Source organism: Dermochelys coriacea, chromosome 2, assembly GCF_009764565.3.
Source record: "Dermochelys coriacea isolate rDerCor1 chromosome 2, rDerCor1.pri.v4, whole genome shotgun sequence".
Taxonomy (NCBI): Eukaryota; Metazoa; Chordata; order Testudines; family Dermochelyidae; genus Dermochelys; species Dermochelys coriacea.
This window is the reverse complement of record NC_050069.1, coordinates 182,119,335-182,143,840: the sequence shown is the minus strand read 5'-3', so window position 1 is coordinate 182,143,840 and position 24,506 is coordinate 182,119,335. Positions and strand designations below refer to the sequence as shown.

General features: G+C 48.6%; 1 protein-coding gene across 1 annotated transcript in view; it reads left to right on the top strand.

The window, feature by feature from the left end:
• BMPER (BMP binding endothelial regulator) overlaps positions 1 to 24,506 on the top strand; it is a 208,605-nt gene that overhangs the window by 108,004 nt on the left and 76,095 nt on the right. Inside the window, exons 7-10 of the mRNA XM_038390677.2 lie at positions 705 to 804; positions 19,849 to 19,958; positions 20,370 to 20,510; positions 22,953 to 23,057. Coding sequence (XP_038246605.1) covers positions 705 to 804; positions 19,849 to 19,958; positions 20,370 to 20,510; positions 22,953 to 23,057 — 456 coding nt within the window. The remainder of the gene's footprint in view (positions 1 to 704; positions 805 to 19,848; positions 19,959 to 20,369; positions 20,511 to 22,952; positions 23,058 to 24,506) is intronic.

Below are 24,506 nucleotides of genomic sequence, written 5' to 3'. Positions count from 1 at the left end.
TTATCTATTCTTACACTTTCTATACTGTTTCTCTTTTGCCTTTTTCTCATTTTCTCCTCTACTTTCTCCTGCTCCTTCAGTATACACTTCTTTCCTCTCTCTTTCTATCTGCCACACTCCTGCTATCTCACGGACTACCTGTTCTTTGTTCTCTGAACAGTGCAGACTTTTTGGGTGTGCACAGTTGTACTGAGAATGTGCTTTCATGAATGATTGTGGCTACTTGGCATTCCTGAAGTGGTGGAAATACTGGGAGAATACCCATCCTCCTCTTACTTTGTTCTTTAACTCTGCTTCCTATCCCAGACAAGCCCAGAAGTCCTACGCAGCAGCATATGTGGTGAAAAACAATGTAAAAAAGTGTTCACTGGCTTTTTGGAACCTCAAGAAAGTTTCATGGGTTATGCTTTTATCCTACCTGATTTTCCTACATCTGTATTGAGAAATCAGTTAGCCAACACTTCTCTTGGTGCAGCTATCACTTGCTTATTGTTTACCAGAATGAAAAACAGTAATACATGTAGAGATTCTGCAAGGAATGTAGGAAGTGCTTTATGGCAGTTGCATAAAGTCTCTGTGCCAGGTATGAATAGACATATATGTGGGTAAATATTGCTTTTGCTAAGGCTTCTGTAAGACTTGTCACCAGTGTGTATGTGTGCCCGTGTTTTTTCTTTTTCCTAATTGAGCCTATTTTCCCATAGGGAGGCAGGACAAAGTGCATACGAGAAGTCTGCCCCATTCTGTCATGTCCCCAGCATCTCAGTCACATTCCTTCTGGACACTGTTGTCCCAAGTGTTTAGGTGAGTTGTACTTTTCACAGGCATAATGTCTGTAATGCAATATATTTCTGCATAGTGGCTTTCATACAAATATTTCACAGCCAATAAAAAGCCAAAATTAGTGATGCTTAGTAATAAAGGCTACAATCTGCTTTTTATACAGGTAGTCTCAATAGATATGGTAGGGTCTTGAAGAAAGATACAAAGGACAAATTTTGGGAGAGATGTTGGGAAATTTGTTGTGTGTGAGAGAAAAGAATCTTGCTGATTCCCACCTTTATCACACATGTTTGGCAAAGTAGGATGAGATTGGGGGAGGCGGCTCATTGAAATGTCCATAAATCCTAGAAAGATGCTTCACCTTTTGTTATTTTATTTCCCCATATTTGGTTTTGAGGAAATAGCAATCGAAGGAAGACCCTCAGCTAAAGTGTCGTTATTAAAAGCTATTGTCAGAATGGATAGGGACCTATTAATTTGTGTAATTGTTTGCTCCCTGGAGGGGCATTATAGTCTGAACTGGGAAGTTTTTCAGTTGGATTAATATAACTCAGTAAATGCTTTTGCATGAGATGGTTTCTTTTGCCCCAGTGATTCATCAATCACTGTAAACAATATGAAATTCTGAGGGAGGAACATCTGCCCTCCAGCTGATGGGGGGCCCAATTTGGACCAGAAAGAATCAGTCTGGCCATTTGTCTACATGCAAGATATTAAAGTTAAATTAAAGATTACAGAGATTGGAATAGAAATGGGTTGCCCTTAGTAAAGTATTGTATGAAGTATTTACCTCTAATCTCAGATACTCCCCACCTCAGCTCACCTCTACTTTTGGTTCCAGAAGTGGTATCGTGACCTTCAGGTACAGCCTGGGGAGAGAGCGCTGTTTCCTTCTAGTGCCAAGAAAGCTTTTTAGAATTGCTTTGCCATCATTCTAAATGGCCAGCACCTTGAAAAGAGGGGAAGTCCAGAAACCCTTTCCCTTGAGGCTGAGGACAGTTGATGTTACCTAGTGGTCTCTCAGCTGGGCTCTGTTACTGGATGTCTGAGAAGTCTCAGAGCACATGCACTCTGGGGCTTCCTACACATTTGGGAGATGTCAAATTTAAGAGGAACAGCAGCAGGTTCCCGAAAAGAGACTTCTGGATCTAAAAGGTATCCGTGATGTGGAGACTCAAGGACTGAGCTAGACTCCTTTTGGGAAGGCAGACTGTTGCAAACCACTCTGAATCTGAAAAAGGTTAAGACTTTGGCTTGCTCTTATTTTGTTCATACCATCTCACCCACACCTTGATTCAATAATCCTCAGTGCATCACTCTAATTCAGATGCAAAGAATAGCAACAAGCTATCATGAAGGGAATCTGGGTTTTAATTTTGTCTGCTCTGTCTGACAGAGTTGGGATCATTAGAGACTTGATACAACTCCTCTCACCCAGTTAGAGGGGATTTTATTGTCTCAGCCATATCCCATACTAGAATCTTGAGCCTATTTCCAGGGCTGGCTTAGTGAAAGGACACAAAGGGCCATGGCCCATGAGCCTCCAGACCTGTAGATTGTTCCAGCATCTCATAATATTTAACATGTTTTGCCTGCTTGAAACACAGCTTTTTGGTTTTTTTATTTTATTTGAGAAGCTTTATAAATACCTGGCTTGGACATAAAACTGCAGCACCAGAGAGTACACCCCTGGTGTCACCTATCACCCCACTGGAACCCATGTGGGGTATCATCAAACAACAACAACTCGATGGGGACCCCATTATGAAAGAAATATTTCTTTAACTCCCTCTTCTGGTCTTCAAACAACTCCCAGCTTCTCATCATCAGAGTCAAGCTCGCCACAGACCAGGACACACCAACTCAAAGTGGCACCATGCTCTGCCTGAACAGATGCAAAACCTACAGACATATCTCCACTACTACAGTGATCAACACCCTCTATGACCCGGGGTGCCTTGGGAAGCCTTCACTAGAAATGCCAAGGTCAGGGCAGGCTGCAGAAGGGAGAGCAGATACTCCCAAGACGGGAGGGTAACACTGAAGTTAAGCCTTCCAACCAGTCACAAACTGTGCTTCTGATCCCTCACACTGGTTATTAAGAAGCAAAAAAGAAATCACACAGCCTCCTTTATTGCATTCCAGTTCCCTGGCTCCCAATCAGCACCTAGGTCCAGTATAGTGAGAAGTTATTTTAAAACTCTACTGTGACAGGGCAAGGCCAGATGGCTATAGAAAAGTAGTCTTATTGGGATCCGGGAAGTGGGCGGGCAAAGCCCGTCCACCGCTAAAGGATCCCCCCCCAGCCTAAAAGGGGGATCCACAGGACCTAGATACTCAAAAAATTCCGGGGGACAACTAATAAAATAACAGGGATAGGAGTGCGGTCAAAGGGTCAAACGAAGGGAACCGGATGGGGACACTGAGCAGAGAACCCCGGACAGCGCCCACTGCTCCTCAAAGGCGTCAAGGAAGTCAGAGGACGCTGCCCAGAGGAACTCTGCCCGGATACGTGAACGGACCGAGGATCGGAAATAGGCCCCACAGTCACAGGAGACTCCATCAGCCAACCTCCTCACTCTGGTTTTGTAGATGGCCATTTTAGCTAGGGCCAGGAGGAGGTTGACCAGGAGATCCCGTGACTTTGTGGGGCCACAGATAGGGAGTGCATAAATGAGAAGGTGAGGGGAGAAGTGCAACCAAAAATGTAATAAAATATTGGTGAGGAGCCGGAATAGGGGCTGCAGCCTGGCACACTCCAGGTATACATGTGCCAGGGTATCCCTCACGCCGCAAAAGGGGCAGGTGTCTGGGATTGAAGTGAACCACGCCAAGTACACGCCCGTGCTCACGACTCCGTGAAGGAGCCGCCAACTGACATCGCCGACGGGCCTTGGAACTACGGTGGAATATAGGCTGGCCCACCGGGGCTCCTCACCCTCCAAAGGTGGCAGGAGGTCCCGCCATTTTGTATCGGGGCAGGACACGAGGGTGCGGGCGTGAAGGGTGTGGAGCACGAGCGTGTAGAGATGTTTTCTTGGCGCGGTTTGAAAGCAGACCGGCTGCATCTCGTGCAGCCGGCTTCTAGTGAAGGGGTGAAGGGGTCGGTTGGGTTCACGGGGCAGGGGTCCAATTAAAAGGTCTGGCGGGCCTGGGGTAGCGGGTGGGCGGGGCGTGCCCTCCTGCAGGACCCGGTCGAGATAAACCCGAGCAGCAGGCGGCAAAGCGGTCTTTACCTCCTGAAGTATGCGCCGGGGAGTACAAGGTATGGAAAGCCCCATGCGCTGAGCGAAGGTTACGGGATCCAGCCAGTCTCCCCGGTCATAGTCCAGGAGGTCTCCAACTCTTGTGACCTCTGCCAGGACCAACCTCTGGTGCACCGAGTGGGACTCCGCCACCTGCACACAGAGCTGGGGGTTGTGTAGCAGGGGCTCCGCGAGGAGATCTGCCCCCTCGGTGGCCGCAACAGACCTGGTCGTTGTAAAGAGTTTCCAGGTCCGGAGGAGGTCCTGGTAGAAGACCGGCAGCCCGGAGAGGTCTCACGGAAGACCTCTCAGATGGAGATAAAGGAGCTGCCAGTCGTATCGGAGCCCTTGGAAGCGGCGCAGGAAGGCATGCGCCAGTATGCTCCACGCCGGACTACCTGCACCATAAAGGAGCCTCTGCAGGGTCTGGAGGCGGAAGACATGGACCTGAGCGAGCAGACATTTTAGGCCCTGCCCTCCCTCCTCCAGAGGTAGATGGAGAACCCCTGCAGGGACCCAGTGCAGTCCTGACCAAAAGAACTCCAGAATCGATGTCCGGAGGTTGGCCAGGAAACCCGGGGCCGGGACCAGGGTGTTGAGCCGGTACCAGAGCATGGACAGGACTAGTTGATTAAGCACCAGCGCTCTCCCTCAAAGGGAGAGGCACCGGAGTAGTCCTGTCCATTTCCGGAGCCGCTCTATCACCCCGCCCTTTAAATTCTGCCAGTTCTCTGGCGGAGAGGGATGCGTGGCAGAAAGGTAAACACCCAGATAGAGCAGCGGACCCGTGCTCCACCGGATGGCCTGAAGCGCGGGTGGGAGGAAGCTCGCCTGCTGCCAGTCCCCTACCACCAAGCCAGAGCTCTTGACCTAGTTGACCCGCGCGGAGGAGGCTGCTGAATAGATGGCCTGGCAAGCCTCCACTCGCGCCAAGTCGCCCGGGTCCTGGACCACGAGGAGCACGTCATCAGCGTACACCGACAGGACCAGCCGCAGCTCCGGCTCACGCAGCACCAACCCTGTCAACCTCCTTCGGAGGAGATAGAGGAAGGGCTCGATTGCCAGAGCGTACAGCTGGCCCGAGAGGGGGCACCCCTGCCGTACTCCTCGCCCGAAGCTGACTGGTTCGGTCAGGGTCCAGTTGAGCCTGACCAGACACTCTGCGGAAGCGTACAGCACCCGGAGAAAATTCACAAACCTGGGTCCGAAGCCAAATGCCTGCAGAGTGCTCAGGAGATACCCGTGATCCACCCTGTCGAACGCCTTCTCCTGATCTAAGGACAGGAGGGCGAACGACAGACCATCCCTACACCCAAGTTCCAATAGGTCCCGGACCAGATATAGGTTGTCGAAGATGCTGCGGCCCGGGACGGTGTAGGTCTGGTCTGGGTGGACCATGTCCGCCAGCACGGACCCTAGCCGCAGCGAGATGGCTTTTGCCATGACTTTGTAGTCCGTGCTGAGGAGCGAGACGGGATGCCAATTTCGTAAATCGCGGAGGTCCCCCTTCTTCGGCAATAAGGCCAGCACGGCTCGCCTGCACGAAAGAGGGAGGACCCCGCTCTGCAAAGACTCGGCCCAGACGGTGACTAGGTCTGGGCCCAGGATGTCCCAGAACACGCGGTAGAAGTCCACGGTCAGCCCGTCCATGCCCTGAGATTTATTGGTGGGCATGCGACGGAGGGCTTCCGAGAACTCGGCCAGAGTGAGAGGCAGCTCTAGCCGGTCTCGGTCGCCCGCGCTGACCGTCTGGAGCTCCTCCCAAAGCACTCTGCAAGCGTTAGGATTGGTCGGATCCGGGGAGAAAAGGCTTGCGTAGAAGACTCTCGCCCTCCCGCACATCTCCACCGGATCCGTGAGGGGGGTGCCATGTTCTGCCAGTAGGCAGATGATATGTTTCTTAGCCCGCCTCTTTTTCTCCAGGGTGTAGAAGAAGCAGGAGCCGCGATCCATCTCCCGAAGGAGACGGATGCGGGATCGAACAAAGGCACCCCGGGCCCGATGGTCCTCGAGGGTCTGGAGCTCCACCCGCTTCTCCCGGCACGCTCTGCAGAGGGGTGGATCCTCGGGGCTGGCAGCCAGACGCCTCTCCAACTCTAAGACCTACCGTTCCAACTGCTCTATCGCCGCATCCCTCTGTCGGCTGGCGCCCCGGGTGTAATCACGGCAGAAGAGCCGGGCGCACATCTTCCCTAGGTCCCACCACCGCTGCGCTGAGGGAAAGGCATGCCGCTGCCCTCGCCAGGCCAGCCAGAACTCCCGGAAGGACGCCACGAAGCCCGCATCCTCCAGCAAGCTGTTGTTAAAATGCCAATAGGCTGGCCCCGGCCTCTCCGCGCAGAGGGAGGCTGTCACGGTGGCTATATGATGGTCAGAAAATGGGGCCGGCCAGATGCTGGAGGAGTGGGCTCGTGAAAGATGAAAGCGTGATAAATAAATGCAGTCCAACCGGGAGTGGCGCAACCGATGGGCCTCCACCCGGACAAAGGTGAACGTGGAAGTGTCATCCGGGTGGTGGTTGTGCCAGACGTCCACCAGGGAGTGGTGTTCAACTATCTCCTGGAGGACGGCAACGGCGGCCGGGATCTGCTCGGTCCCCGAGCGGTCCCGCTCCTCAAGGGTGATGTTAAAGTCCCCTCCCAGGACCAGGCACTCCTGAGGATCCAAGGTGCTGAGGAAGGCGGATGCCTGCTGATAGAATTGCAGCCACTCCGGGCTCGCTGCTGGGGCATAGATGTTGATGAGGTTGACTACGAGCCCCTCCATGCGGACCCGGAGGCGACCCGGCACAGCCTCGGCGACCCCCAGCACCTCGGGCCATAGGTCGGGGGAGAACAGGGTCGCCACTCCAGCCGTACGAACTGTGAGGTGGCTAAAGTAGACCCTGTCCCCCCAATCCAGCCGCCAGCTGTCTTCGGCGGTCGGATCCGTATGGGTCTCCTACAGGAAAACCACAGAGTACCTCCCCTCCCGAAGGAAGGAGAGCACCTGGGACCTGCGGAGACTCATCCTACAGCCACGGGTGTTCAATGTTGCGATGGTAAAGGGAGCCATGAGGAGGGCTGGGGGGGATCCTTGCTGGCAGGGATGCTCGTGGCTCCCGGCGGGCCGCGCAGCAGTCCCTGACCCACCCCGTAGGTGAGTAAGGAGTCACAGAAGAGGCAGACCCGCTGGTAGGCCGCGGCGCCCTGCCTCCCGGTCCTTTTACCCTCCCCCATGAGGGCCCTTGCGGCCCGGAGGATTTGATTAAAGTCCCCCCATCACTGGAGGGCAAGCTGTACTTTGTTGCGGGAGCCACAGACGTCTTCTAGAAACTCCCGCAACTCCTCTCGCAGCGCATGGGGGGCTGGGGTTATGGTCTGGTTACTCCCCGACGGGGCTCTTGGTACAGCCCCGTGGCCCACCGAGACGGGCAGACAAGGTGCGGACCCCCGACGGGGCTCCTGATGGGTTGACCTGAATGCTGGGGCGATAGGGGGCGGCGGAGGGAGGATAGCAGCCCCTGGTAGGTCGGGACGGGTAAACACAAAGGCCGCTCCCTGGGGGTCATCTGTTGGCAAGGGGAAGGAGACAGCCCCAGGGGTGGCAATAACATCTCGGGATGTGGACGGGATAGGGACAGGGGAAGGGGCAAGGTTAGAGGTGAGATTTTGGGTGGGGAGAGGGTTCTCAGTGATGCCGGGCGCAGGCTCTATGGTGGATTTGGCAGCCACGGCATCAGGGGGTGGACTCTCTTCTGTAGGGCCCTCTCCCAGGAAGGAGGTCGAATGCTCCTCACCAACGACGATTGCCCCTGGTGGCTCAGGTCCCGGCCACGTGGCACTGGCCGACGCCTCAACAGGTTCGGCGGCTCTCAGTGGGGTGCCATCTGCAGCTGGGTTTATGGAGGAGTCCAGGGGCCCCTCGGAGGTGGTAGCGGAAGCAACGGTTAGGGGGAGGGAGGATGGGGAAAGGGAGGCTGGAGTGAAGTCGCCTATATCGAGGCCCGCTGGCATAGGGTCGTCCTCCCCCTGGGTAACCGGGGTCAGACCTAGGGCCTCGATCTCTTCATATATTGATGGAAGATCAGTTTCCGCCACCTCGGGATTCTCCCCGCTGCCACCTGACGCTACTGTTGCCTCGGAGCACACTGAGGTTTCAGATGGAGCCTCGGGGGTCTTGGAGGAGAGGGACTCTCGTGGAGGGGAGATACTGCCTTCCAGTGCTGCCACGTCTTCCCCAGCCGGCACCGGTGGATGGGACACACCCGTGGGTAAAGCGGAAGGCTCGGCATCAGTGCCCCCTTTCCTGGTCTTCCGGGGGGCCTCCGCATCAGATGGGAGGAGCGGAGCTCGAGCCTTCCACTTGCCCCGCTTCCCCTGGATTAGGGCCCAGCCCTCCATGGCATCATCTGGGGGCTGGCTAGCAGGGGTTGTGTCAGGGGGCAGAAGCGATGGCTCAGGGACTCGAGGGGGTAACGGTAGAGCAGCATAAGGGAGGGAAGATTCCCCTTGGGGCGGGTCCTCTCCCATGCCCGGCAGTGTCCCTGCCGCACCCTCCTCCACAGGCCCCACCAGATTGCAAGCAGCGGGGCGGGGCTCTCCTGCTCGTCTGGGCATAGTTGGGGAGGTGCCCCTTGGGCCCGAGCGGGAGCAATGGTGGACTGGAAAGGAGGAGGAGTGGTTTCGGGCGCCGGGCAGCCAGGGGTGCCGGCGATGATGGGGCCGGTGCCCTGCCGGGGCTCTGGGATCCTGGATGCCCCTCCTTCCCGGGCCAGGGGGCAGTCCCTCCGGACGTGCCCCATCGCCCGGCAGAGGTAGAACCGGGTCTCCCCCGTGGAGTAATGCACCTGGTAACGGGCTCCCTGGTAGGGGACTAGGAAGGACCCCTCCCGCGCCTCTCCATCACACACCGCCGGCGGCAGTTGAAGCTGCACTTGCCGGCGGAACGAGAGGACGTGACGGAGGGCGGGGTCTTTGCAGCCCAACGGGAGAGGGCTGATTACAGAGATGGGCTTCCCCAGGGTAGAGAGGGCGGGTAACAGGGCGGCATTGGGAAGAAAGGGAGGGACAGAGGTCAGGGCCAGGCGGACGCCCAGGTCCTCTAGCGGCTCTAAGGGGACAAAAACGCCCCCCACCGCCAGGCCCTTCTCCACCGCCTCCTGGGCAGCGGCCTCCGATGTTAAGAAGAAGACGACCTTGCCATACATTTTGGAGGGCGCCACAATGGCTGTGGGCCCCACCACCCTCGCCAACGCCCGCACATAGGTCTCCACGTGGGGCGAGGAGGGCACCAGGAGGCAACGGACGCCGTGCTTCCTGGTCATGGTGGGAAAGGGGCCCCGGCCACTATAGATGGTAGTGGAGGCGGTGGGCTGGAGAAATGACGTAGCGACAGGCGGGGGGGCTGCTGCCACCTGGGCGTATGCTCTGGGGGCCGGGGGAGGGACACCCGCAAAGCTGGTGGAGGGAACAGCGGGGAGGGGCACCCCAGCCAGAGATGGGGCCGGGGCATTGGGGGCAGCCCCGCCATGGAGGACCTGGTCTTTTTAGCAGGGCCCTTCCCCTTCTTCTTCCCCTGGCCCTTCCCACTGGCTGGGGGGACTCCCCCCAAATCTAAGGGGGTGAGAGACGTGGCAGCAGTGGAGGTCACCCCGGTGCCCATCGCTGCTGGTGCCCCAGCGGGGGCGATGGCAGATGGTTCGGAGGCGGAGGTAGAGGCTTGGGGGGGTGACAGAGGGGCAGGTGCGTGAGAGGTAGCTGGGGCTGCTGGTGGAGCCCCACCCGTCTCATCCTCCTCCATCATGAGCAGGGAGGGAAGGAGAGACACCAGAAGGAGGAGGGGAGAGGGGAAGCAGGTCGACCACTCCTCCCCGCTAGGCTGCAGGCAGGGGAGGAGGGCGCCAAAAGGGGTGGGCTGGACAGGGGGCAATCAGGGGTTAGGGGTCAGTCACCGACACAAGGTGGAATTCCAGCTCCTCTTGGTGCACTAGGGTAGGGGGGAATACAACAACATTCGGGGTGCAGTGAAAGGGGTTGAAACTAAAATGGGGAGTTACACAAGTACATGGGAGGGGGCATGGGCACACGGAGCAAGGGGCTAAGCGGTCAGGAGGTAGAACAGGGAAACCAAGGGGCTAGCTTCAGAGGCTGGGGCGGGGCCAACAAACAAAGGCTGCAGAAGGAAATGGGCGGGGCAGGCAAACAAACTGAAGCTAGTAAGGGGGACTGGGGCAAAAGAGGGGGCAAAGCTACAAGTGGCAAATGGGGCAGGTAGTAAAGGGCAAAGCTGGGGGGTAGGCAGTCCGGAGGGGGGCACATGTGCCCACGTGCACTTGCACAAGTCTTTTTTAAGCTGGCTGCTGCTTCTGGCCCAAAGGGTGGAAATAGGGCGTGGCAAGCCAAGCAAGCAGCTGAGTCCAGAGGCAGGAGCTGAGGTAGATGGTATACAGCCAGTGGGGGTGGTGGAGGGGGCAGCGGTGGTGGTACTAGTGGTGGGGGTTGGGGGGGACACACAGATGGATCGGAGGGCAGCTCCACAGCACACCCCCTGTGTCCCTACAAACACAGTCAAGACCCCCACCAGAAGAGCACAGTTTGAAAATTGCTCAGTCTTAGGGCCCCCTCCGTGGTGGTCTGCAAAGTCTCTAGGTGCTCCCCCACTGGTAGATGGTCCTCTTCTTCTCCTCCTCGGGCTTCAGCAGCTCCAGGCAGCAGACTCCACAGCAGCAGCAGCAGCAGCAGCAGCTCCAGGAACTCCAGGTGGTGGTCCAGGCAGGCAGAAAGGACCCCTACCAGGTGGTGGTGTTGGTGGTGATGGTATCCACAACAGCAGCGGCTGGGGTCCCTCACTCCTTCTCTCTGGGGAGTGGGCTAGCAGCCCCCCTCCTCCCAGGGCTCCAGTTGGAGCAGTAGCAGCACCCAAGGGGGGTGTCCAGCAACCAGGTAGCAGAGAATGGGGAGGTGGGGTGTCTGGCCCAGCCAGGGGAGCAGCTGGAGCAGCAGGGAGAGCTTAGGGCCTAGCAGCAGCAGGAGTAGCAGCTTCCCACCTCCCTCCAAGCTAGAAGTCTGCAAAGTGGGAGGGAGGGAGGGAGAGAGAGATTCGCTCCAGGCTAAACAAACCCCTGGTACCAGGATAAGTTAAATGGCAGCTGCTCCAGGTCAATTAAGACACCTGGGGCCAAATAAGAACTTTCCAGAAGGCAGGGAGAAGGCTAGGTTGACTGGGACACCTGAAGCCAGTCAGGGACTGGCTGAAACTAGTTAAAAGCCTGCCAGTCAGTCAGGTGGGTGTGCATGTCAGGAGCTGTGGGAAGAAGTTGTGCTGTTGGAGAGGCTGAGTAGTACACACTATATCAGGTACAAGGAAGGAAGCCCTGAGGTAAGGGTGAAGTGGAGCTTGCGGAAGTGGGGGCTGCTGTGAGGAAGTAGCCCAGGGAATTGTACGTGTCAGGTTTCTAAAAGGTCAGCTAACATAGCTGATACTATTAGGGTCCCTGGGCTGGAGCCTGGAGTAGAGGGTGGGCCTGGGCTTCCTGACCCCCCCTCCCCCGGGTTAATCACTGAGACTGGGAGACAACAGAGACTGTGAAAGGGAGGATAGCTTCTCCACAACGCCCTCGCTGGCTTATGATGAAAATGGCTCAGTAGACTGTGACCCTTGTCTCTAGAGAGAGAAAGGTTACGTGGAGGGTCACAGTGAGCCTCTGAGGCTCGTGAAATCCACCAGGAAACATGGGACCCATGGAGATAAGGACAGAGCTTTGTCACACTACTCACATATAGAAAATGTTCTTCTGACCCCAAAGGGTTAGCCACATTACCAGGTCAGTATAGGGTTGGTCTTACCCAAAATACCATGCTGCCAGCCAATCCTTTAGCCAATCCTCTAAAACTAGAGGTTTATTATAAAGAAAAAAGAAAGAACAAGAAGAGAGATGTTAAATGGTAGAGCAGTCACATACATACAAAGATTCAAAGTCCATGAGGTTCCTAGCAGTATTGGTGAGTTTGCTGGCTTGAAAGTCCCTCTGGATCACATCCACAGCTTGGATGGGTCATTCAGTCCTTTGTTCAGAACTTCATTTGTAGAAAGGTTACTCCATAGAGGTAAGAAACAGGAATGAAGACAAAATGGAGAAGATGCAGCTGCCTTTTATAGTCTTTTGCTATGTGGCCTGTGCTTCCTTTGTTTCCAACACAAACTGCCCAGTACATGGCTTGGAAGCCTTTTCTGTCCATAGGCATGCCCATGCATGCCTTGCTGAGTCATAAGGTGTGTATCCCTTACCTTTTCTCAATGGATCAGTTGTATAGCTGATGGTCCTTAATGGGCCCTCAAGCAGGCTAGGCAAAGCTGATGCCAAACTGTCTGGGGGTGTCACCGAGAAGCATAGCCCAAGTTTGAATGCAGACATACATATCTATAACTCATAATACAAAAGGTGATACAAACATAAACAAGGTTATCATATCTGGCAAATCATAACATTTTTTCAGATATCTTACATGGCATATCTGGCATATGTCATTGCAATTTTACAATATTGGTATTCACAATATCCTAAAGTGTCCCCCAGATTCCATACAGCGTCACACACACCCTCCCACAACACACCATTTAAGATCCATAGGTCCCACACATGCCCATCATAACATGTGGTGTACCTCATCCAGGGCACTAAATGCCCCAGTACTTTGTGGGTGATACCAAGCAATCTCTATGCTCTCGAACGAACTCACACAGTAAAATGATAAGGAGTACTTGTGGCACCTTAGAGACTAACAAATTTATTAGAGCATAAGCTTTCGTGAGCTACAGCTCACTTCATCGGATGCATTTGGTGGAAAAATCAGAGAGATTTACATACACATACACAGAGAACATGAAACAATGGGTTTATCATACACACTGTAAGGAGAGGTTTCAGAGTAGCAGCCGTGTTAGTCTGTATTCGCAAAAAGAAAAGGAGTACCCGTGGCACCTTAGAGACTAACAAATTTATTAGAGCATAAGCTTCGTGAGCTACAGCTCACTTCATCGGATGCATTTGGTGGAAAAAGCAGAGGAGAGATTTATATACACACACACACAGAACATGAAACAATGGGTTTATCATACACACTGTAAGGAGAGTGATCACTTAAGATAAGCCATCACCAGCAGCGGGGGGGGGGGGGGAAGGAGGAAAACCTTTCATGGTGACAAGCAAGGTAGGCTAATTCCAGCAGTTAACAAGAATATCAGAGGAACAGTGGGGGGCGGGGAGGGAGAAATACCATGGGGAAATAGTTTTACTTTGTGTAATGACTCATCCATTCCCAGTCTCTATTCAAGCCTAAGTTAATTGTATCCAGTTTGCAAATTAATTCCAATTCAGCAGTCTCTCGTTGGAGTCTGTTTTTGAAGCTTTTTTGTTGAAGTATAGCCACTCTTAGGTCTGTGATCGAGTGACCAGAGAGATTGAAGTGTTCTCCAACTGGTTTTTGAATGTTATAATTCTTGACGTCTGATTTGTGTCCATTCATTCTTTTACGTAGAGACTGTCCAGTTTGGCCAATGTACATGGCAGAGGGGCATTGCTGGCACATGATGGCATATATCACATTGGTAGATGCGCAGGTGAACGAGCCTCTGATAGTGTGGCTGATGTGATTAGGCCCTATGATGGTATCCCCTGAATAGATATGTGGACAGAGTTGGCAACGGGCTTTGTTGCAAGGATAGCAGTGGGGGGGGGGGAAGAGGAAAACCTTTCATGGTGACAAGCAAGGTAGGCTAATTCCAGCAGTTAACAAGAATATCAGAGGAACACACCACACAACAGAACCACTAACCCAGGAACCTAGTGTATTTGGACTTTCAGAAAGCCTTTGACAAAGTCCCTCACCAAAGGCTCTAAAGCAAACTAAGCAGTTGGGTTAAGAGGAAAGGTCCTCTCATGGATCAATAACTGGTTAAAAGACAGGAAACAAAGGGTAGGAATAAATGTTCAGTTTTCAGAATGGAGAGAGAAAATAGCAGGGTTTCCAAAGGATCTGTACTGGGACCAGTGCCGTTCAACATATTCATAAATGTTCTAGAAAAAGGGGTAAAAAGTGAGGTGGCAAAGTTTGCAGATGATACAGAATTACTCAAGATAGTTAAGTCCAAAATACACTGCAAAGATTTACAAAGGGATCTCACAAAACTAGGTTACTGGGCAACAAAATGGCAGATGACAGGTTTCAGAGTAGCAGCTGTGTTAATCTGTATCTGCAAAAAGAAAAGGAGTACTTGTGGCATCTTAGAGACTAACAAATTTATTTGAGCATAAGCTTTCGTGAGTTGCATCCCATGAAGTGAGCTGTAGCTCATGAAAGCTTATGCTCAAATAAATTGGTTAGTCTCTAAGGTGCCACAAGTTCTCCTTTGCAAAATGGCAGATGAAATTCAATGTTGATAAATGCAAAGTAATGCACATTGGAAAACATAATCCCAACTATACATACAAAATGATGTATGTTTGATACTCAAGGAAGAGATCTTGGAGTCATCTGAAACCAATGTTCTCTCTAATTTTTTCCATCCATGTGAGGAATGAATTTTGTTATGTGGAGCACCAATAACGAGGTAATGTGCAGATGTGTGCCACCAGTAGAAACAAAAAACCTAGATATAATATATATATTTAAAAAGTTAACATAGGTATGGAAGAAGAAATAATATTAAAACAGGGGATAATTAACAAGGTGCACTACTTAAGATGTTTGTTTAATATGAAATCAAATAAAAAGAAAATTAACACTGCAAAATTTTCAGTAGTCTCTCTCCGCGTCATAGCCCCAGGGCTGGGGGCAGAGGTGTCTCTTCCCACCGCAGCCCCAGAGCTGGGGGAGAAGAGTCTATCTCCGCCACAGCCCTGCACTCCTGAAACCCCCCCCCATCACTGCCCCCCACCTCACTCCACAGACCTCACCCAACACATATTCCCCACCTAACCCTACATATCCTCCAGGCCCATCTGTGGCTATGCCTCTAAGTGCACACCTGTGCGGCTGTACTAATAAGGTGTGTGGCCCTTGATGGGCTCTTCTGTGGCCGTGCAGGCACATAGCTTAGGAGGAATACAGCTGAAAACATTCGCTCAATGTGCAACCGCAGTCAAAACAGCTAACAGAATGTTACGAATCAGTGATAGGGATAGATAATAAGGAAGAAAATATCATAATGCCATTATATGAATCCATGGTATGCCCACACCTTGAATATTGTGTGCAGTTCTGGTCACCCCATCTCAAAAAAGATATATTAGAATTGGAAAAAGGACAGAGAAGGGTAACAAAAATTATTAAGGGTATGGAACAGCTTCACCATGAGGAGAGAATAAAAAGACGAGGACTGGTGAGCTTGGAAAAGAGGTGACCGATAGAGGGATATGATAGAGGTCTATGAAATCATGAAAGGTCTGGAGAAAGTGAGTAAGGAGATATTAATTACCCTGACACATAACACAAGAATGAGGGGTCACCCAATTAAATTAATAGGCAGAATGTTTAAAACAAACCAAAAGGAGTACTACTTCACACAGTGCACAGTCAAGCTGTGGAACTTGTTGCCAGGGGATGCTGTGAAGGCCAAAACTATAACTGGATTAAAAAAAGAACTAGATATGTTTTTGGAGGATAGGTCCATCAATGGCTAATAGCTAAAATGGTCAGGGATTCAACCCAATACTCTGGGCATCCCTAAACTTTCGACTCCCAGAAGCTGGAACTGGATGACCGGGGATGGATCACTTGATCAGCTGCCCTGTTCTGTTAATTCCCTCTGATGCATCTGGCATTGGCCACTGTCAGAAGACAGCATACTGGGCTAGATGCACTATATGGCCATTCTTATGTTCTTATGTTAATGGGCCACTTCACTTTGAATAGTCCCATGAAATATGTTTTAGCTACTTATCCTAAACAATCTGTTTCACCTTGTATAGCTGGTTCACTCAGAGTACATTTCCCAGACCTGAAGAAAGGCTCTGTGTAAGTGTGAAAGCTTGTCTCTCTCACCAACAGAAGTTAGTCCAATAAAAGATATTTACTCACCAATCTTCTCTCTAATATCCTGGGACTGACAGGGCTAAACACTGCATTCTTTGACAAGAGCATTCTTTTAACAGACACTGATTTTAGCATTTGTGAAAATCTCATGTTAATTAAACAGATATTCTGTTATCTGTTTATCTTTCTATTTAATCTTATCTTTGGACAAACTGGAAGCCTCTTCGTTTAAGTGGTTTTACTCCTTTACCAGATATTAACTAAAAAGAAATTAATTGCAATTTGGAATATAGTGGTGAGCTATTAGCGTCCCAAATGCCAAAATACGGGTTTCTCACCACTCTGAGAACTAAATTAATAGCATAATAATAAGTTAGTGCCATGCTGCACTTATTTGCAGCAATCATTTTATTCCTTGGAAATGACAGACAGATTTCTGTCTGACAAATAGATAAACTCTCAGAAGGTTGCAAAATCAGGGCTTGGCTCTCACCAAAGAAAAAGTAGGTGAAAGCATGTTGTTGTTGCAGGTTTGCTTTGCTCAGAAGGGAAGATAAGGTTAGTGATTTTATTTGAGTCTTAAGTGGATTTTTGTTCATATCAGAGAACCAATATATTGTCCATCTGTTCAAAAGAATTCAATAAAGCAGAATCTGAAGAACAAAAGAGAGACAGGTGGAGTAGCAAGATTGCATTGCTTGCAGAATTGCAAGGTGTTGGAAGACTGTGTTGTTGCAGAGCTTTGGGAGGGAATTGATGCTTCTCTAAACTTTACTCTGACCTATGCTGTCAGGTCCCTTACCGTCATGAGAACAAAACATTTCCATAATACTACCTTTCCTCCACTGCTTCCAAAGCCATGCAATTTGCTTCATGAAATGTATATTCTCCACACTGATTTCCTTTCCTTTATTTATTTTTTGATGGTTCCATTCTGATTAATATAGGTAACTTTAACATTCTGTAAATTCCTATAATTTCTGTAGACATGTTTGAGCATAATACATAAAGCTACACTAAATGAATATATCAAACATCTTTACAGAGACTACTCATTTAATGGCTGTCTAGCACATAGCACATTTGCGCCAGTTTAACTAAATTGCAAACTCCTAATATTAAACCAGTTTGAATCATGCTTTAACCAGTTTAGTGTAATTCCGTAATATACTGAATGAAGAAACATAAATGTAGTTTAGACTAGTTTAAGTGCATTTATGTTGGGGTTTGGACTGGTTGATTTTAAATTGATTTAGGTACACGGGTGCACTTGTATGGTGGTGGGGCGGGGGAAGGTTTTCTAATAGAAACATGTCCTAAATCATATTAAAATCCCCTCCCTTAGGGGAAAAGTAGTTCTTCGAGTGATGGTCCCTATTGTATTACACTGAGCATTTACACACATGCACCATGCATCCAGATCCAGAGATTTTGAAAATAGTAGTGTCAGTTGCTCCGTGAATCTGCCTGGGCTCTCCTCATGGTTTCATCCAAGGTGATAAAAGGCGGGACAGACCAATCTTGTCTCCAGTTCCTTCTCATTGCCACATGGTCTGGGTCTGAATTATTAGTGTCTTGTTGCTTGTGATGCACTTTAAAAATACACAATTGTACATAGTTTGTTTTAGAGTGGTTTACTGTTTTATGTTTTTTTATAGTAGTTTTTAGTTGTTTGGTAGTTTTAGGAGTAGAAGTGGGGGTCTTCTGGTGTAGTTTAGTTCCTTCTGAATACCCCCACTCCCCCGCTTTCCTGCCCCTATACCCACGTGCAGGTACTGGACTCTGCTAAAAATCCCAGGCTTTAAAATCTGAGCCTCCTGCCCATGTTCTTTCTCAGTCAGAGACAAACATCAATGCTGCCTCTACTGCTTAGGACAAGCCCATATTTCATCCATAGGCAGTGTCTGCCAGACTTTCCCCATCTGTACCTGAGACCTCCGGAAGCGCCTCATGGAAGTTGCCATGAGACCTGATTCAGACCCTTTTCAGGCAACCCCCTTCCTTTCCCCTGTATATCACTCTGAGGCCGCCAGGAGTGCACCTCCAGCTGAATCTGAGGCCGGCACTGGCAGTGCCACCAATTACGGACCCTACGCTGGGGCCTACTCGGGAGGTAAGGAAGCATGCACATAAGCATGGCAGTAAGTCTTCCTCTAAGCTTAAGAAGAGAGAGACTCCTTCCACAAGTTCCAGTCATGGGGACGGAGTGTGTCCTAAAGCACACAAACATGTAAAGGAGCCATGCAAATTGATGGATCCACTGGTACCAGGTGTGGACCCGCACATACAGTCAACATTGGCATCCATCAGAGCTAGAGAGCCATCTTCTCCAGGAAGACCAGTGCTCCTGTACTGATTCCGGAGATTGAAAAAGTATCCTTGACTCCTGGGAGGTCTGCAAAAGCCCCAGAGCCCCAGGAAGTGTTTGCGTTGGGAGAACCAAAGCCTTCACACTTTCTGGGGCCCTCTACTTCGAAGTAGAGTTTTTCCTCCCCCCCTTCTCTCCCCCGCTCCAGCTGTGTATTCCCTTCTGTCGGTACTGCCAATGGAACTGGTCTCCGAGTTGTTTTTGAAGGAATCAGATGAGGGACAGGTAGCATCCATCCCTTTCCACCACTACAAGTACCAATGGAGACTTTCTACATTGTAGCAGTATCCCCCACTCCAGCTGCAACAGAGCCACTGGCTTCCTATCTCGTGAAGCCCTCCATAACACCTTCCGGATCTATCATGCTGGCCTTATTGAGGATTTTGGCCCCAATATCCACCCTTGGAACCAGTCTGTTACATCAGCTAGGCTTCACCTACTTCACTGTGTCGGGTGCCTTCGAGTAGATGCTCGGAACCAATAATGGAAGATGAGCCACTCAGTTGGGCTCTGACAGTACCCCTGGAACAGGAGAGATTCCTGTCATCCTCACCAGATTCTGCAATGGCTTTGGCTTCCCCTCCATCTCCTGATGACTACGGCCAGTCCCAGGAGCTCCTGTGTAGAGTGGCTGGAGAGCTGCACATTCCCCTGGAGGAGATCCAGGACACTCAGCATAAGCTGCTGGACCTACTTCACTCACTTGTGTCGGGTAGAGTCGATTTACCAATCAACAATGCCATCCTTGAGCCAAGTAGAATGGTTTGGCATATGCTGGCCAAATGTAGGCCTACCCCCACGGGGGCAGAAAATTGTTAGTGTACCAGCTAAGGTCTGAGTTTCTCACATCCTCTTCCGACTTAGGTACGGCTTGTTAATCACCCTCAGTAGAATACAATACACACTACCACTTGAAGAAGAAGAGGGGGTTACTTACCTGTAATTGGAGGTTCTATGAGATGTCTGATCCCTATCTGTATACCACTTCCCACGCTCATTCCCCTCTGCTGTGGTTTCCTTGGATTTGCGGTGGAGAAGGAACTGGAGATGCAGTCAATTCATCCCTCCCTTTATCACCTTGGACAAAACTGTGAGGTGAACCAAGGGCACATGCATGGACCAACAGACACTACTATTTGCAAAATCTCTGGCTCCGGATGCATGGTACGCATGCCTAAACCCTCAGTGGAATACAGATAGGAACCACACATCTCAGGGAACCTCCAGTTATAGGTGAGTAACCTCTTCATTTTACTCAGATTAATATCTGCTAAATGAATAGGGAACTGTTTAAAAAGACTTTCTAGACACCCAAATGGAAATATGTAGCAAATGTCACATTGCACGTGAATTTGGGCTGGGAACTGTAAGCTGTGTTATTTTTGTTGACAACAAGGCATCCTTTCAACCACATTCTGTGTCTGTTGTTTGTATTCAGGCCAGAGGAAAGTATTTGACCTCCCATTTGGAAGCTGCCTCTTTCACAGTGATGTTTATGACAATGAATCCTCTTTTGTTTATGACAACTGCACTACGTGTACCTGCAGGGTAAGTCAGTAGCATTCCTATGCTTGGGCTGTGTTTTTTATTGCTTAGGAGAGATGTTTGTAAGATTTGAGATGTACAGGGCCTGACTCTGTACTGATAAGTACCTTGTGTGGTCATTTATATCTAGACAAAGGGAATGTAAAAGGCTACCAAATCAACATGGTCAGATTTTACATGACTACAAAAGCGCAAGTTCAGAATTAGGCCCTGCTTGCATTATTAAATAAACACACTCTGAAAGATTTCCTGAATTCAATAGAATATTTTATTCTAAGCAGATCTGATCAAAGTAGCTATTAGCTACATTGAGTGGAAATGATTACCACAACACACACAGATGTTACGATTGAGGGTGAACATTGTCCTAATAAATTAGTGTCCCCTTTGCTTTTCTTCTGTCCTTTTGCTCAGAATTCTACAGTGGTATGTAAGAAGAAGTGTTTACCTCCTGGAGAATGCAATAAAAGCAAGGAACACTGCTGCCAGGAGTGTGTCTCATACGTCTCTCCTGAGGAACTGAAAGTGTGCAAATTTGGGAACAAGATCTTTCGGGTAATGTTTTGGGTGTGACTCAGTACTAGGTATCATTGTAATAGCTGAAATAGCACTGGATTACTATAATTTAGTGTTGGGGCTTGCTTTTTAGCAGAATTTTTATTATGCTTATTGCCAACAGGTGCACATTTTTAATAGTGATAGAATAGAATAATTAACCATTGGAACAATTTCTCCATCACTCACAATTTTTAAATCAAGATTGGATTTTTTTCTAAAATATATGCTCTAGGAATTATTTTGGGAAGATTTATGGCACTGTGGTATAGGAGGTCAGATTAGATGATCAAAATGGTCCCATCTGGCCTTGGATTCTATGAATCGATCAACAGAATAGCTTGGAGGCAAATATTTGAAAAAATTGCATCTGCTGTTGTTTTTTTATGTTTGTGTAAATTCTGCTGACAGAAAAAAATTAAAATTAATTTCTCCTATACTTGGCATGCTGTCTCCCTCTCCCCAAACAGAGAATCAGGTTGCTGCTTCATGCCGAATAATGCATTTTTAATTAGAGGGTTGTGCTTCCCCTTCCCAAACAAATTCTGATAGTCATAGAAAAGGTATTTTTCAGTGGTCTTCATCAGCTGAGTCAAAAGGGAACCTCCTCCAGGTTGAGCCAGTAGGAATTGTGCTAAGCTTGTCGCAGCTGGAAGTTTTGAGTATATTATAGTTCACAGCTATGTTACAGACCGTGCCTCCTACACCCCACATTGGAACGCCATGTAGCAATGATCTCCTCCTTCTCTCCCACCCAAAATTTGTAGATCTGTAATGATTTCTTGAAAAACACTTCTTATATTGCCAGGTCTCTGTTTGTTTTTTCAAGCTGGTGCAGCTTCTTTCACATTGTGTTGGAACAGACTCTGTCACCTTGTTGGCTATCTGTGAAATAAGAGAATCAGATCAAATGTTAAATCCCTTGAGTACACTAAGTTTACTCATTCCAAATTGCTTTCCAGTAATTCTATTTTATTTGTATATAGCTGAAATGTTTATTCTGTAAATTATGTGAACAAACACCATGCTTAATAGGTGCAAAGAAACTACATTTGATCTGACTAGAACTTAACCAACGGCACTATTGTATTTCAGGTATGAATATCTATTTCTTGAGCACCCAAATGAAATTCTCTGCTTCTTGTGATTTATTTTATTTTGCTAACAAGTGTTTACAAAAACACAAAAAAGGGGTGTGTGGGAACTGGGTCTGATTTTTACCTTTTTTATACAACTGTTGGGAATAATTCTGTATAAGTCAATGGAGTTACATAAGTGTAAAACAGGTGTGAGATCACAATCAGGCAACTGTTGTATCTTCTTTTAGTTGCTCTCCTGCTTGGAGATCATTTCTTTTGTTCATGGTGTCCATCAACTTATGCTGCACCAAAATGGTTAGACAATTCTACATCACCTCAGAATAAAAAACAAAGCAGGACAGCCCTTAAAAATCATGCTGTGCATAAAAAATCAGGCTGTTTTGCCACTTAAAATTTGAGCATGCTTTCACTCTGATCGCAACACTGAGAAACTCGAGTGTAGGTGGATCCATAATCACTTTATGTCCTCTTGGACTGCCTCTATTCTCTTTCTGTCTGCCTGCCCCTCACCCTTCCTCCACAAGCATCCTATAAACAGAAGGCTTGCACATCCAGGCTCTACACGGGCTAGCACAGGACTGTATGTGGGTGAGGTGGAATGCTTTAGAAACTGCACTTGGCAAATGCAAAGGTATGTAGAAATGAGCCAGGACAGTTCCCCATACTTTCCTGAGTATGTTAAAAACATATGAAGAGCATTCTGCTGCCCACTTAATACATTTTTAGAGACACAGACTGTCTTCTGGAAGAATACCATTCCTGCTATACATTTGGGTAGTTTAGTATTGTATCTGTTCTAAACATTTTCAGATGTTTAGCAGATCCAGGGTCTGCTAAAGCACTGTAAGTAATCTGAATTAGAATTCATGATTTGTCCATTCCTGTGGACCCAGAATGATGCCACATCTGGGAATAAATTCATTGTATTCTGACATCTTAATGAAATGCTTTCACATGCAATAACTTAAACATGTCAGTTATCTGAAGGTAATGAATCAGATTTTTGTAATTATGTCAGCTTAAATGAAAATTCACAATAGGTGCGATCACATCCCACTGGTGAGAGAAACAATACAACTAATCAGGTCATTCAAGGAAAAAGAAAACATGGACTTGGAAGAATGATTTTCTAACCTGAAGGATCAGAGGGAAGAAATCCCTGCTCATCTTCATCTTTAATCGGACTGGGTGTGGATGAGCACCTCATAATAATTTAGACTAAACAATGATGTAACTCCACAAGGGAATGAAGTGCTTTTCTGTGCAATGAAAATGATACATGTTAGAATAGCTTCCTTCCGCCACCCCAGCTGATAGCTATATCATGTTCTCCCTCCTGCAGGATGGAGAGATGTGGTCCTCTGTTAACTGCACCATCTGTGCTTGTGTGAAAGGCAAGACAGAGTGTCGCAAGAAGCAGTGCATTCCAGTCAACAGCTGCCCTTATGTGAGTTTTTAATGGAATATGTTCTCCCCTCCTACCCTCATTTATCTTTGTCAGTGTTTCTCAGTCGAACTGGTGTACCCGAAGCCTGGGGAAGAAGAAACAGTCAAAAATTCTAGGGTCTATAGTTGACTAGAATTCTCAATTGTTGTGTGCAGTGTTGTAAACTGTGTTGGTCCCAGGATATTAGAGACAAGGTGAGTGAGGTCATATCTTTTATTAGACCAACTTCTGAAATGTTCTGTATAAGCTTGGAAGCTTGTCTCTTTCACCAACAGGAGTTGGTCCAATAAAAGATATTAACTCACCCACCTTGTCCCTAGAATTCTCAAAGCACTGTAACATCTCTTTTCAGGCTAGCTCTGACCTCAAGCCTCTCTCTTTGCCCTGAAGGCTCCCGTGCTTTTGCTCCCCCTTTTATATCTGAACCAAAGCTGCTCTCTCTGCTCCCAGGCTTACTTCTCTCTCTCACATACTCAATAGCTTTATTGGTGTAGCAAGGTTGCCAAAGTCAATAGATCATGTCTGTGTACTATGGAGATGTGCAGCAAAGGTTGTGTTCACTTTTTCAATACAACTGGTTGTAATCATTTTGTTAGGCATGAAAACAGAGAATGATCTCAACCAAAATTATGCCACTTTCTCCTAAGATGGAGACTGATTTTTTGGGGGGTGAAATTTTGAAGTGAATCCAAAGATTAGTGTAGTCTGCTATTATTTAATTATTTGAAAAATTATTCTTTAATAACATTTGGGCTGATGTCTAACATTTGTGTTTTGGATGCCTGTCATTTGCAAATTACTTAGTTTTAATAGTGCAAGCTTTCAGGAGAAGCAGAGCTAAAATGACATTTTATTCAGAGTCGTTTTAAAACAACCTGCTGAAGAGACCTCCAAGTTATTAGCATTACTCCTTCTCAATGTTTCCTTCTCTGTCATGGAAGCCAAAAGGAGAAAATATTAGACACAAACACCTGTGTATAAAATTTTCAGTGAGAAACTCCTGTGAATAAAAACATGTTTTTGGTGACTTTTTGAGAGCCCAGGGCAATGGAAGAGGTGTTATAGAATAAGGTGTTTGTACTTTGGATTTCCAAGTGCTATAGAGGCAGGGTCACTGCACCAGTGAACCTTTGGAACTCTGTGCAGTAGAGGCAATCTTCTCCTGCACATTTTTGGTGGTTCACAGTTCAGTCCTTCTCCCATGGGCCTCCTAAGCTTCACAAGAGAGGAGCTCTGTTACTGTATACCTTAGAAATTATGCACTAATGCAACTCTTCTGGGAATATTAGGAGGTCCCTCATGCAGTTCTTAGGGAGTGCATAGGAAATGAATACCTGGGACCATAGAAAACTTTTTATCTAGCACATCAAGTTTTCTATGAGAATTCTTAGGAGTGTGGCAACATAGAAAAAAATTGGGTGCCCCTCTATAGTGTCCTACATTTACCCA